General features: G+C 36.5%; 3 protein-coding genes across 3 annotated transcripts; 1 reads left to right on the top strand and 2 right to left on the bottom strand.

Moving 5' to 3' along the window:
- Nucleotides 1–40: 40 nt before the first annotated feature.
- Nucleotides 41–2,689, bottom strand: NAM2 (leucine--tRNA ligase NAM2; the record flags this gene model as incomplete). The annotated part of the gene is made up of 1 exon (XM_022821321.1): nucleotides 41–2,689. One exon carries the CDS (start codon nucleotides 2,687–2,689, stop codon nucleotides 41–43), a length of 2,649 nt encoding a protein of 882 aa, XP_022677694.1.
- Nucleotides 2,690–3,168: 479 nt separating this feature from the next.
- SMC6 (DNA repair protein SMC6) lies at nucleotides 3,169–6,492 on the top strand (the record flags this gene model as incomplete). The annotated part of the gene is made up of 1 exon (XM_022821320.1): nucleotides 3,169–6,492. The coding sequence occupies one exon, from the start codon at nucleotides 3,169–3,171 to the stop codon at nucleotides 6,490–6,492; it is 3,324 nt and encodes a 1,107-aa protein (XP_022677693.1).
- Nucleotides 6,493–6,558: 66 nt separating this feature from the next.
- On the bottom strand, nucleotides 6,559–11,829 carry USO1 (Uso1p; the record flags this gene model as incomplete). Its single annotated transcript, XM_022821319.1, has 1 exon — nucleotides 6,559–11,829. One exon carries the CDS (start codon nucleotides 11,827–11,829, stop codon nucleotides 6,559–6,561), a length of 5,271 nt encoding a protein of 1,756 aa, XP_022677692.1.
- Between the last annotated feature and the right edge of the window lie 141 nt (nucleotides 11,830–11,970).

The following is an 11,970-nucleotide window of genomic DNA, read 5'->3' as shown; positions in this document are numbered from 1 at the left end:
CATGAGGGGTAGTATCACTCTGATACTTTTCTGTAAAGGTTTAGTTAGGTTTAACTACGAGACTGATAATGTTACCTTTAGTTATAACTTTCATAACCGATACACCATCCAAATACTTTTTGGTTTCTGGTAATAGCCGTATGGTATCCAATACTTTATCAATATTTTTAGTAAACTCTTCTGGGCCTTCGTAAGCCGCCCTTCTTTTGCCATTGATAATAATTTGATATTTCACGATGTTGGAAAGCTTGGCTTCCTCAACTTCAGGCCAGGAATATTGTCTAAAATCATAACCCTTAGTTTTAATAATCGAGGCAAGTTCCTCAGAAACACATGGCACTACTGGATATAGCATTGTTGTTAATTTTTGCAAATTCAAGAGCACCAGTCCTTTTCTTATGCTGGAGGATTTGATCGCGTTTTCTATTGAATTTGAAAGTTTCATATAGTCGGAAATGACGGTATTTAAAGATACAGTTTTTTCCAACGATGATGTGATTGAATTTACTAGAGATTGCACGTTATTATGGAAATCAACTTCTTCTTGTGATAAATCTATTGGTGTTTTATTGAATATTGGTGTAATTTCTTGTGAGCATAATGTTGAGCAATATTTCAGCATCCGTTCCAACCAACGTTCAATTCCGACAATCTTAGACTCATCCCAATTCAAAACATCTGAGACAGGTGCTTGAAATAATATATGTGCTCTGGTTGCATCAATTCCATGTGTAGAAATACACTGTGCCGGATCTGCACCATTGAATTTTGATTTGGACATTTTTTCATAGGACACTTCCAAAGGTTCACCAGTTTGTACATTCTTTGGCTTATTTGGATCCGAATTATCAATTTCTTCCGGTTTCATAAATGAACCTGTTTTGGGATCAACAAATGTTTTTCCATGAACCATTCCTTGGGTCACTAGCTTTTTGATCGGTTCGCCATTAACTTTAGATCCATCCCACATACCAATGGATGCAGTGAACTTAGAAATAAATCTTGAATATAAAAGGTGTAGAATTGCGTGTTCTACACCTCCGATATACATGTCTATAGGCATGTGTTTCGATGCCTTTTCGTAAGAGAATGGTAAAGAAGCATTGTGTGGATCAGTGAATCTAAAGAAATACCACGAACTGTCCATGAATGTATCCATAGTGTCTGTCTCACGTTTAGCAGGAGAACCGCATGATGGACAAGGGACATTAACAAAGTCATCTAACTTAGATAAAGGATTTCCGTTTTTAGACAATACTTCCGTTTCTGGAAGTTTCACCGGCAAGTCTTCATCGGGAACAGGCACTGGTCCACAACTTTTACAATGAATGATTGGAATAGGAGCACCCCAGTACCTTTGTCTACTAATCAACCAATCTCTTAATTTGAATTGCACAGATGGCCTACCCCTACCAGCTTCCGCTAGTTGCTGAATAATGTTTTCTCTAGCTTCAACCGTCTTCATTCCTGCATAACTCCCAGCATTTTCATTCATGACACCATCTTTGGAAGTGTATGGGCCGTCAGTATTTTTGGAATTATTTGGGTTAGAGATAGTGAATAGTACTGGTTCTTCTGGGCAGTTTGTTTTCCAGAAGTCGAAGTCACGTTGGTCGTGAGCAGGGCATCCCATAACTGCACCATGCCCATAATTACCCAAAACGTATGGTGCCACAAAAACAGGTATTTGTTTCTTTGGAATTAACGGATGGTATACAGATAATTTTGGAAGTAAATACCCTTCTTTTGAGTCCGCTGGTAATTTTTCAGCGCGCTTCAAAAACTCGTTCAAGGATGAATTGGTTTCTTTGAGGGTCTTTACAATCGGATGGTCCAAAGCTAAAGTCACAAATTGTACGCTATATAAAGTCTCGGCACGAGTTGTGAACACTTTGACCGTTTCGTCCATTGAAGAGAGAACAAAATCAATTTCCGCACCTGTTGATTCTCCTATCCAATTTTTTTGCATTAATTTAACGTGTTCTGGCCAATCTTTTAGGTTATCTAAATCTCTCTGTAATTCATGAGCAAACTTCGTAATTCCAAGGAACCACTGGCTTAGAAGTTTTTTTTCAACAATTGCACCTGATCTCCATGACCTTCCTTGAGAGTCTACTTGTTCATTTGCCAATACAGTTTGGTCTACTGGGTCCCAATTGATTTCTGCCTCCTTCCTATAAGCATATCCGTGTCTGAACAACTCCAAAAACAATTTTTGAGTAAATTTGTAATACTCAGGGTCACAAGTAGCCAACTCACGATCCCAATTAAAGTTTGATGCCATCAATTTCATCTGGTCCTTCATCTTTTTAATATTATTTCTTGTCCACACCGCTGGGTTAATACCTCTCTCTATAGCAGCATTCTCGGCTGGAAGTCCAAAAGCATCCCAACCCATTGGGTGCAAGACATTATATCCTTTCAATTGGTAAAACCTATTTAGAACATCGCTTATAGTATAGACACGTAAATGACCAATGTGGAGAGTTCCCGATGGATAAGGAAACATACAGAGAATGTAAATATCTTTGTTTCTATCATCCTTAGTCAATTTTGGCACACCTTGAATAACTTTTTCATTCCACTTGCGGTTAATGGATAAGAGTTTCGAGTTCGGAGTCAACGACGAAACTTCACCTACACTCGCATAATACCTTATTGCAGTCAAATTCAGGCTACTCAACTTCATGATAGTATATAATGCATGCGGCAGCTATAATGTTGTCATAATATGATAGTAAAGCAGCTTTACCAATGATTTTCAAATTGAATCATCTAAAGAGCATTGAGATTCTAATATCTCTAGCATGTTTTAATTTTTTCTTCGCGAAAGCTTGAATAATTAATGTTATATAACAAAATATGTATATCATCATACAAAAGTAAACAATATGTAATTGTTGACTAGCTAGCTCTTAGGATCTGTTTAAAACGGAAGCCGTGTGTGATTAGAATAATCACTGAATTACCGATAAACAAATCGGTAAACAATTAATTACAATTTTTCTATTCTCCGCTTTTCTCCTTACGACTTTATTTATTAAGAAAGGAATTCTGAAAACAACTTGATTTAATCTTCTGATAAGCGCAACAAACAATATTGACAGGTACTTAAAGCAAGCTATTGTTACTCAAATAAACCGGTAATATAAAGCACATAGGTCAAATATGCCACCGAAACGTCCGTTGGAAGAAGATTTCAATTCCGATGATGAAATCCATAAGCTTACGCGGCTTACTACCGAATCTCAACAGATAGCACCAAGGAAGAGAAATTTCCATGATGTACAACCAATGACACAGTATCTATCGCAATCACGAGATATAGCAGCAGATTCGGAACTAGCAACAGATGAATTCACGGAAAGAGCTGGTTATATTAAACAAATCAAACTCACTAACTTTATGTGCCATGCAAACTTCACGCTAAGACTGGGACCCAGGCTTAACTTCATAGTTGGGAACAATGGATCAGGTAAATCTGCGATTTTGACTGCAATAACTATTGGTTTGGGTGCAAAAGCGACAACAACTAATCGTGGGACGAGTTTGAAAGATCTAATCAAACAAGGTTGTAACTCATCAAAGATTCAAATTGTGTTGTGTAATGAAGGTATTAACTCTTATGAGCAGCATATTTATGGAAAGGAAATACGTATTGAGAGAACCTTAAAACGTGAGGGTACCTCAGGATCTTTTTCAATAAGAAGTGAAAATAATAAAGAGGTTTCTAGCAAGAAAAGGGATCTTGATGCAATATTGGATTATTTCTCAATTCCAGTTATGAATCCAATGTGCTTTCTTTCTCAAGATGCAGCTAGGTCCTTTTTGACTGCATCTTCATCTCAGGAAAAGTACCTGCATTTTATGAAAGGTACTTTGTTAGAAGAAACAAAGCAAAACCTCGAAGCAGCGGAGGGATCTATGCTGTCCTCTAAGACGCGCCTTTCCCTTTTAGAAGAGAGTGTCAGGCATTTACATGAGGATTACAAGCAAGCAGAGACTTTACTTAATGAACTTGTCTCAAAGAACGACTGGATATCACGAAGAAGGCTCTTACAGGGTAAACATATGTGGGTTGTATACAAATCAAACAGGGAAAAAGCGCGCATCTTAGAAAAGAAGAAGAATGCGTTACAAGTTAAGAAACAAGAATATCTAGATCGGATCTCAGATACAGAAAATAAAATTGAACGCTACCTCATTCAAAAAGAAGAAGCAGTAAAGGATGTTAGCTTTAACCTTACCGAAAGACAAAAAATCGAAGCTGAAAGATCTTCTTTACAAATTGAGATTGACAAATACAAGCGCCAGCATACACAATTAAAGCAACAAGAAAAAATTGCACAAGAAGACTTACAAACTTCGGAAAGCGCTTATGCTAATATAATATCCCAAATTGAGGCGGCTGAATCAGAATTGCGGAAAAAGAAAGGTGGTGATGAAGAAAGTATTAGGTCTCAAATAGATGAAATTAAATTGGAATTGAGTGAAATTAAAGATAAGATGCCTAAACTCCATGAAGATCAACACACACTTGACCAGGAGGAAGGTATACTCACTAGAGAGAGAAAAAAGCGTATAAATGACCTTGAAAAATCTATAACAGAAATGCGTCAAGAGTACAATGAATTAAGGTCGTCAGAAGATAAGCTCGCTCACGCTTTTGATCGACGCATGCCTATGGTTCGACAAATGATTAATCGGCGTATTAATGAGTTTTCATCTCCTCCAATCGGCCCTATAGGATATCATGTGAAAGTGAAGAGTGGTTATGAAGATTTTGCATTTCTTATTCAGACACATATCAATTCTACCCTTGGAGCGTTTGTGGTCAATAATAGCAGGGATGAATTACTCCTGAAGAAAATATTTGATGCTTGTCAGTTGAGAAAAACACCGGCTGTTATTACACATCAATTACAATCTTTTGACTATTCTAGGGGTAAAGCAACTGCCGGAACCACTATATCGGATGTTCTAAATTATGATATGCCTGAATTAGAGTACCTATTGGTCGATCTTAATCGTATAGAAAAAACTGTATTGGTTAAGAATAAATCTGAAGGTGATCGAATCTTGCGTCATCAAAGGCCAAGAAATCTTAACTTAGTATTAGCAAGTAGAGACAACTCTAGCGGTTTACATATGTCTTTGAGTGGGGGATCAGGTATGCGCCTAAACGTAGTCACATTTGCCAACACTCTAAGGATAAAGCTGGGAGATGATAATGATTTAAGCTTTTTGGAGAAAAAGATAACGTATCAGATTCGAGAACTAAAGAAAATGAGGGCTGATTTTACTGAAAAGATTAATAAGATAAGAAGTGAGAAAAAAGGCATCGAAGGTAAATTAACTGAGTTACCAAGAACACAAAAAAAACTAAGTAGAAAATTGGAAGAATTGGAAGATAGTTTAAATGGACAAACGGATACCAGTCGCCTAGAGGCATTGAAAGAGTCGTTAAAGGAATATGAAATTCAAATTCAACAATTGAAAGCGAATTTAGCTTCTTTTGACGAAAAATTCGGTGATTTGGGTTTGCAACTGGAGCCCGCCAAACAAAAATATGATGATGTGACAAGGCGTTATCAAGAAGCAATGGCAGCTTATGAGAACTCGCGTAATCTAGAAATTTCAATATCGAATAAAATTGACAAATGTAGGGCTGTGATCTTGGAAACTCAGAGGAAAATATCAGTTAATAATGAAAAAACACAAATTTGTGAAGAAGAACTAAACCACTTACTGTCAAAATGTGATGAACAATTTCAACAAGCAAATGCATTTTGTACCGAAGCAGAAATTGCTAATGGTGACCTGCCAGAAGACGAATCTGAAATTTTAAGGGAAATTAAAAGAATTGACGAAAGTGTTCGAGCATCAGAACGACAATTAGGTATGACTCACGAAAACATAATAAAGCTTTTCGAAAGTGCAAAAACGAAGTATGAAGGAGCAATAGAAAAATACAATGAGTTAGATGATTCATTGCAAAAAATTTATAATGCGTTAATGTTAAGACGAGCTGCTCTGGAACTATCAGTGAAGGGAACCTGTACTGATGCAGATATAGATTTTAGAACATCTATGAAAACCAGATCAGGTTATTCTGGATCATTGTCTTTCAAAGTTGCAGGTCAGTTAAATGTCATGGTTCAAACAATGAATGATACCAGCCCAAGAAATGTTGATACCCTCTCTGGTGGTGAAAAGTCCTTCTCGCAAATTGCATTATTATTGGCGACGTGGTTAACTATGCGTTCCAGAATCATCGCTCTAGATGAATTTGATGTCTTTATGGATCAAGTGAACCGCAAAATAGGAACAGATCTAATTATTCGTAGATTGGGAAAAGATGTTAAATCAGACACACAAACAATCATTATTACTCCTCAAGATATAGGAAAAATGGCAAATATCGATGAGCAGTTTGTTAACATTCACAGAATAAGAAATCCAGAAAGACATGTTCAAACGGATAATATATAAATTACTATTATTTTCTTGATGGACGTTTTTATTTTGCGATATATACATGATATATGAGTAATAATGCTAATCTTCATCTGTACCATCATCGGATCCTTCTTCTTCTTCATCGGATGATATCTCAACGCCTAAATCACAAAGTTTTTGCTTGTATTTTGACTTTTGCTCATCTAGTTCAGACACTAGGATCATTAACTCATCTATTTCAGATCTATCCTCTGCACGTTTTTTCCATTCTGACAATTCTTTCTTTAAAATTGTGATTTCTTTATTCAGGGAATCTTTTTCCTCGGAAAGAACTGTAAGTTTAGAAGTACTCTCAGAGAGCTCTTTAGAAAGTTTTTCCCTTTCTTTCACTGAAGACTGTTCTAAATCAACTGTGGATTTTTCCTTTTGCAGTAGTTCATCCTTCAATTTAGATATGTTCTCTAATAACTCTTGATTTTCCTTCTTGAGACTATTTAGAAGTGAATCATTAGATGTTTTGTGAGCTTCGAACTCTAATTTGAGTTCGTGGTTATCTTTCATCACGGCATTTAATTCGGTACTCTTCAATTCAAAGTTATCTCTTGCTTCATTGTATTGATCTTGCAAGATCTCCAGGTTTTTTCTGGTTTTTTCTAGCAATGTTTCACTTTCTTTAATTTTATTATTGGAAACATCAACATTTGCAGTAGCTTGCTTTAATTCATTCTCTAAGGATGTGATTTGGGATGTATCTGCCTCAGTTTTTGATTCTAGTTCTGATAATTTCTCCTCAAGAGCCTTGACTTCATTTGAAAGAAACGTTTTCTCCTTGATTACAGATGCTAGTTCTTTTTTAACATCATCAATTTCAGATTGCAAACCTTTAGTGCTCTCTATTTCGGCCTCTAGGGCACGGATTTTATTTTGACCTTCTAAGGTTTTTTCTTTCTCTTTTTCACTGAGAGCTTCCATTTCTGAGGAGTTCTTAATGGCATCGTCTAACCTTTCGTTGGTACTCTTTAATTTTTCGGTTAAGCTAACCAAATTAGAATCAGATAAGTCAAGCTTTTCTTTATAGTCTTGTATTTCTTTATCTTTCTGAGCGATCAATTTCTCTAATTTTTGTCTTTTATCAGTTTCGGTGCGAAGTTTATTAACTTCTTCCTCAAGCTCCTTATGAACCTTTTTAGATTGTTCTCGAAGTGAGTCGATGGTATCTTCTAAGCCCTGCATTTTTTTTTCGTAATTAGTTTTAGTCTTCTCTAAAGTCCCTTCAAGTTTAGAAATTTTTGCCGAAAACTGTTGATTCAATTCAGAGGAACCTTCAGTTAAAAGCTTCCTTTCTTCTTCAAGCTCTTCAATTTTTTCCTTTAGCTCTGATTTAGCGCTAGAGAGATTTTCGATCAATTTTTCTTGCTCTTTTTTGGCTTTGGCCTTCTCTTGTTCTAGTGAGGACAACAAATCTTGGTTTTCCTTTTTGGCACTATTTAATGCATGGTTCAATGATTCAAGAGAGGCTATTTTTTCCTTGACATTAATTTCGTGCTTTTTCAATTCAATATCCTTGGCTTCCAATTTTTCTTGAGATAAAGCTATTGATTTAGTAAGGTCTTCGACCTTAGATTCTAGATCTAAAACTTTGGTGTCTTTCTCCGCTAATTTTGAAACTAATTCTTCGGACTTTTCCTGTTCCTTTTTCAGGTTCTTTTCAAAGTCTTCCTGTAAAGACTTTATTTTTTGGCTCTTGTTTTCAAGTTCTGACGTTAATTCATCTCTTGATGCCTGCAAAGAATCAAATTCTTTAATTTTTGTGTTAAGAGCCTCGATCTCAGAATTTAACGCATCAATTGTGGTTTTAGATTGATGTTCAAGAGCATTTATGTTGTCTTGAAGTTCTGATAGTTTGAATTCCTTTTGGTCAATCGTGTCTTGTAACTCTGATACTTTTTTATCATGGTCATCTTTCAGTTGTTGTATATTAATCTCTAGCCCATCTAAACTCTTTTTCACTTCCTCTAGATGAACGTCTTTTTCCTTGATTGTATCTTCATAACTATTTTTTTCTTCCAATAAAGTTTTATTAATACTACTCAGTGAATCTCTTTCTGAAGTCACAGCTTGTAACTCCTCATTAATGGCAATGATAGAATCATTTAGCTCCTCTATAGTGCTTGCTGAATCAGCGGACGATTTTTTTGCGATGTTCAATGACTTCTCCAAATCTAAACATTTAGCATTCAAAACTTTGATCTTCTCCTCAAGTTGATCATTCTGTGAGGATGACACATCTAACTGAGATTGTAACTCTTTGATACTATTTTGTAAGTGTATTATGGTTGCAGTTTTTTCTGAATTTTCAGTAGACAACCGAGCAAGTGACTCTTCTGTCTTCAAAGTTTCTATTTTGTGGTTTTGCTTAAGTTCATCCAACTGTTTTATCAATGAAGTTTTTTCTTCAAGGATCATTTCTATCTTCGCGTTGGCTTCATTTAAAGACTTTTGGATTGTTGCATTTTCCTCTAGATATTGTTTCGCACATTCTTCCTTTTCAGCTTCAAGATCTTTGTAGTTATTTGCCAGCGATTTTAACTTTTCTGTGAGTTTAGGAATCAAAGCTGTCTGGCTTGAAAGCTTTGCATCCAACTCCTCTTTTTCTTTCGTGAGAGTATTCACTTTCTTTTCAAAAGCATTGTTTTTTTCTCTATAATCCTTTAGGCTCTTATTGTAATTTAAAATTTCTTGATCTTTAGCATTAATTTGCTTCTGGAGAGATGCAATCTGAGTTGAAGAGCTTTTTTCATGTTTTTGAAGTTGATTGTTCAGGTTAGTTACCTCAGTTTTCAACGATTCTTTTTCTTTTGTTAAGGAAAAGAGTTCTCTAGACATTTTGTTGATACCATCCTCTGCTTTCAGTTTAAGGTTAGTCATATCTAAAAGTTCTTGCTCTAATCTTTCAACCTTATCTTTCAATTGTTGTAATAGCTTTTCTTTTTCTGCAATATCTGTTGAATTCTTTATTTTCAATTCCTCAAGGTTCTTCGAAGTAGTTGATACAGAGTGTAGATTTTCTTTAGTTTGTTCCAAATCTCTTTTCATATCAGCATACTCAGATGTCATTCTTTTTAGCTCTGATTCTGCTTGATTCTTTTCTTCCTCAATTCTTTGGAGTTTTTCTGTGACCTTATCAAGCTCTTTGTTAAGAGAGTCAGCCTTCTCTTTGTATTCTGCAGATGTTGCAGTCAAGTCAAGTTTTGTCTTATGGAAATCACTTAAAAGTTGATCATAGAGCTCAAAAGTGATTTTGACTGCTGGTAACTCATCAGGTGGTCTTTTCAGCGAAGATTGTATCCTGTAAATGTTTTTATTGACGAGATCAATAAAGTATGTGCTGAAGAATATATTTGGCAAACCTGTTTCGTCAAACGAGGGAGCGAGATAAGATTCTGGAGAGGAAGTAAAGAGCTCACTTTCTCTTAATTGTTTAATCCTTGAGGAATAGTTATCTTCGCTAATCCGGCTAATTAATAGTCCATAGAGGTCTTTTCTCGTCAAAGGAGAGTCCGGAGATGAGAACTCATAAATAACACCTAATAGCATGGTAACTAAACATCTTAGAGAAGTGTCTTGATGCTCCACTTGGACTGCGAATGAAACCAAACTGTTTATCAATGATTTATTGCTTAAGAATTGACTCACTGATACTGGGTCTTCATATAACCAAAATATCAAAAAGGACAAAAATGCAATTGGAATACGAATATCTTTTGAATTAAAACTGGTGATTAAAAGTTCACCAACAGTCTGAACTGCTACCATCTTCTCATCATCATTATCATCAATATCGCCAGCAAAACTGATATCTCTGAGCATTGAAAGTGTAGTACCTTCTGATTTGTCACAAGAAATGAAGAACATTAGCAAATCTGTAGAGAAAAACAATTTGTAAGGGTTTAGATTTAGGTTTGGGTCGTAGTTGAAGATTGGTTCAAGAACACTTGCGTTAGTATTTGACTCGATGCTATCGCTCGTTTCATTGAATTTTTCGATCTGATCTGCCAAGAGCGAGACTCTATTTTCCTTTTCGAGAAAATATGACTTTAGTAGTTCTAACGAGGCCACTCTGATGTCGAAAATATGTACAGAATTCAAATTTAGGGTCCAAGACAAAAGCAAAGTGGTTACTGGTACGAGTTTTGTCTCTGCAGATACTGGGCTTGAAGGCATACTTGGGTCCCAATAAGGCACATCAATTTGGGAAAATTTGTGCTGGATCGCGCTGTTACTTCTAATCATGTCTGCGATTGTTAATAATGCAGTCAACCTTGTATCGTTAGGTGTATGGATGAAGAATGCCAATCTTAAGACAACCATGAGACCTTCTGCTTCAAATAGTCTGTCTTGATGTGCCTTTGTTACGGTATTACCATCTTCGACGGTCAATCTAATTATGTCTAGTACTGTATTGACGTTTTTAATGCGCTGTTCGTTCCAAAAAAACTCTTCCTCCGTAGATAAAGGTTCCCTTAATAGGTTTATTAGATGTTGTAAGTTCCCAGTTTCGAAGAATAAAGTTTGATTCGATGTGTTGTACTTTAGAATGTTGTTAATCAACGACAAGCAGTCGTTGACTACCAGGGAGCCTCTGAGGCCACCCTCATCATCGATGATAGAGAAGAGCTTTTCGAACACATTTTCGAATGCAACTAGTTTTTGGAAATGCGAGTTGTCATTGACGACTGCCATAAGAAGTAGAATTGTTTCATCACGAATTGGCTCGTTGATATCATCCAAGAGCTTTACTAAATTGGACACACCTGTTGGTATATTCAAAATAACCTCCCTTGCCTTTGTGGGTCTTGTAGCTATCAACGCTTCAAGAAGCTGGATTGAGTATAGCTTGATTTGGAACACCGACGAATCCAAAAAGGTGAACAAAAGCTTGATTACCTCATCTGTCTGGGTCAATGCGTCCGTGATCCACAAGGAAAACTGGTCAACAGACTCGTTTTCCTCTTTCATCACCAACGGCGATGGGTACTTCCCATTCTGCAATCTAGACTGCTGCGAAATCCAATTACGAGTCAGATCCTCTTCTCCCTCCCCACGAATAAATAAAATCAATAGCGTCTCGAGTACTGCTCGCACCAAATCCTCATCCTCCTGGTCCTTAACTAACGTATTGATCAGCGACTTAAGTCCCGAAGCAACCACAGTCTCCCTGTATTCCCTGCTGAACGATTTCAATCCCAAGACTGCGGATCGTCTATCACTAATTAACGTCGAATTCTCAAGTCTGTCGCATAGCGTAGGTATTGTTTCTTCTACGGACTGTGCCTTAGGTGGCTGGATGATACCTTGAATCAACTCCATGCTTTGAACGTCTCCTCCTGCGCGACGGATTCAGACGATATGGGCCAAATATCGGTACTAAACGGAAGGATTCAAAAGCTTTCTACACCTCAATTGTCCTTTGCAGTGGTGTTCAGACACAGGAATAAAAATAAAAACCTG

This window comes from Kluyveromyces marxianus, chromosome 7 (assembly GCF_001417885.1).
Source record: "Kluyveromyces marxianus DMKU3-1042 DNA, complete genome, chromosome 7".
In the NCBI taxonomy this organism is placed as follows: domain Eukaryota; kingdom Fungi; phylum Ascomycota; class Saccharomycetes; order Saccharomycetales; family Saccharomycetaceae; genus Kluyveromyces; species Kluyveromyces marxianus.
The sequence above is the reverse complement of the archived record's forward strand: the minus strand, read 5'-3'. Positions and strand labels throughout refer to the sequence as shown.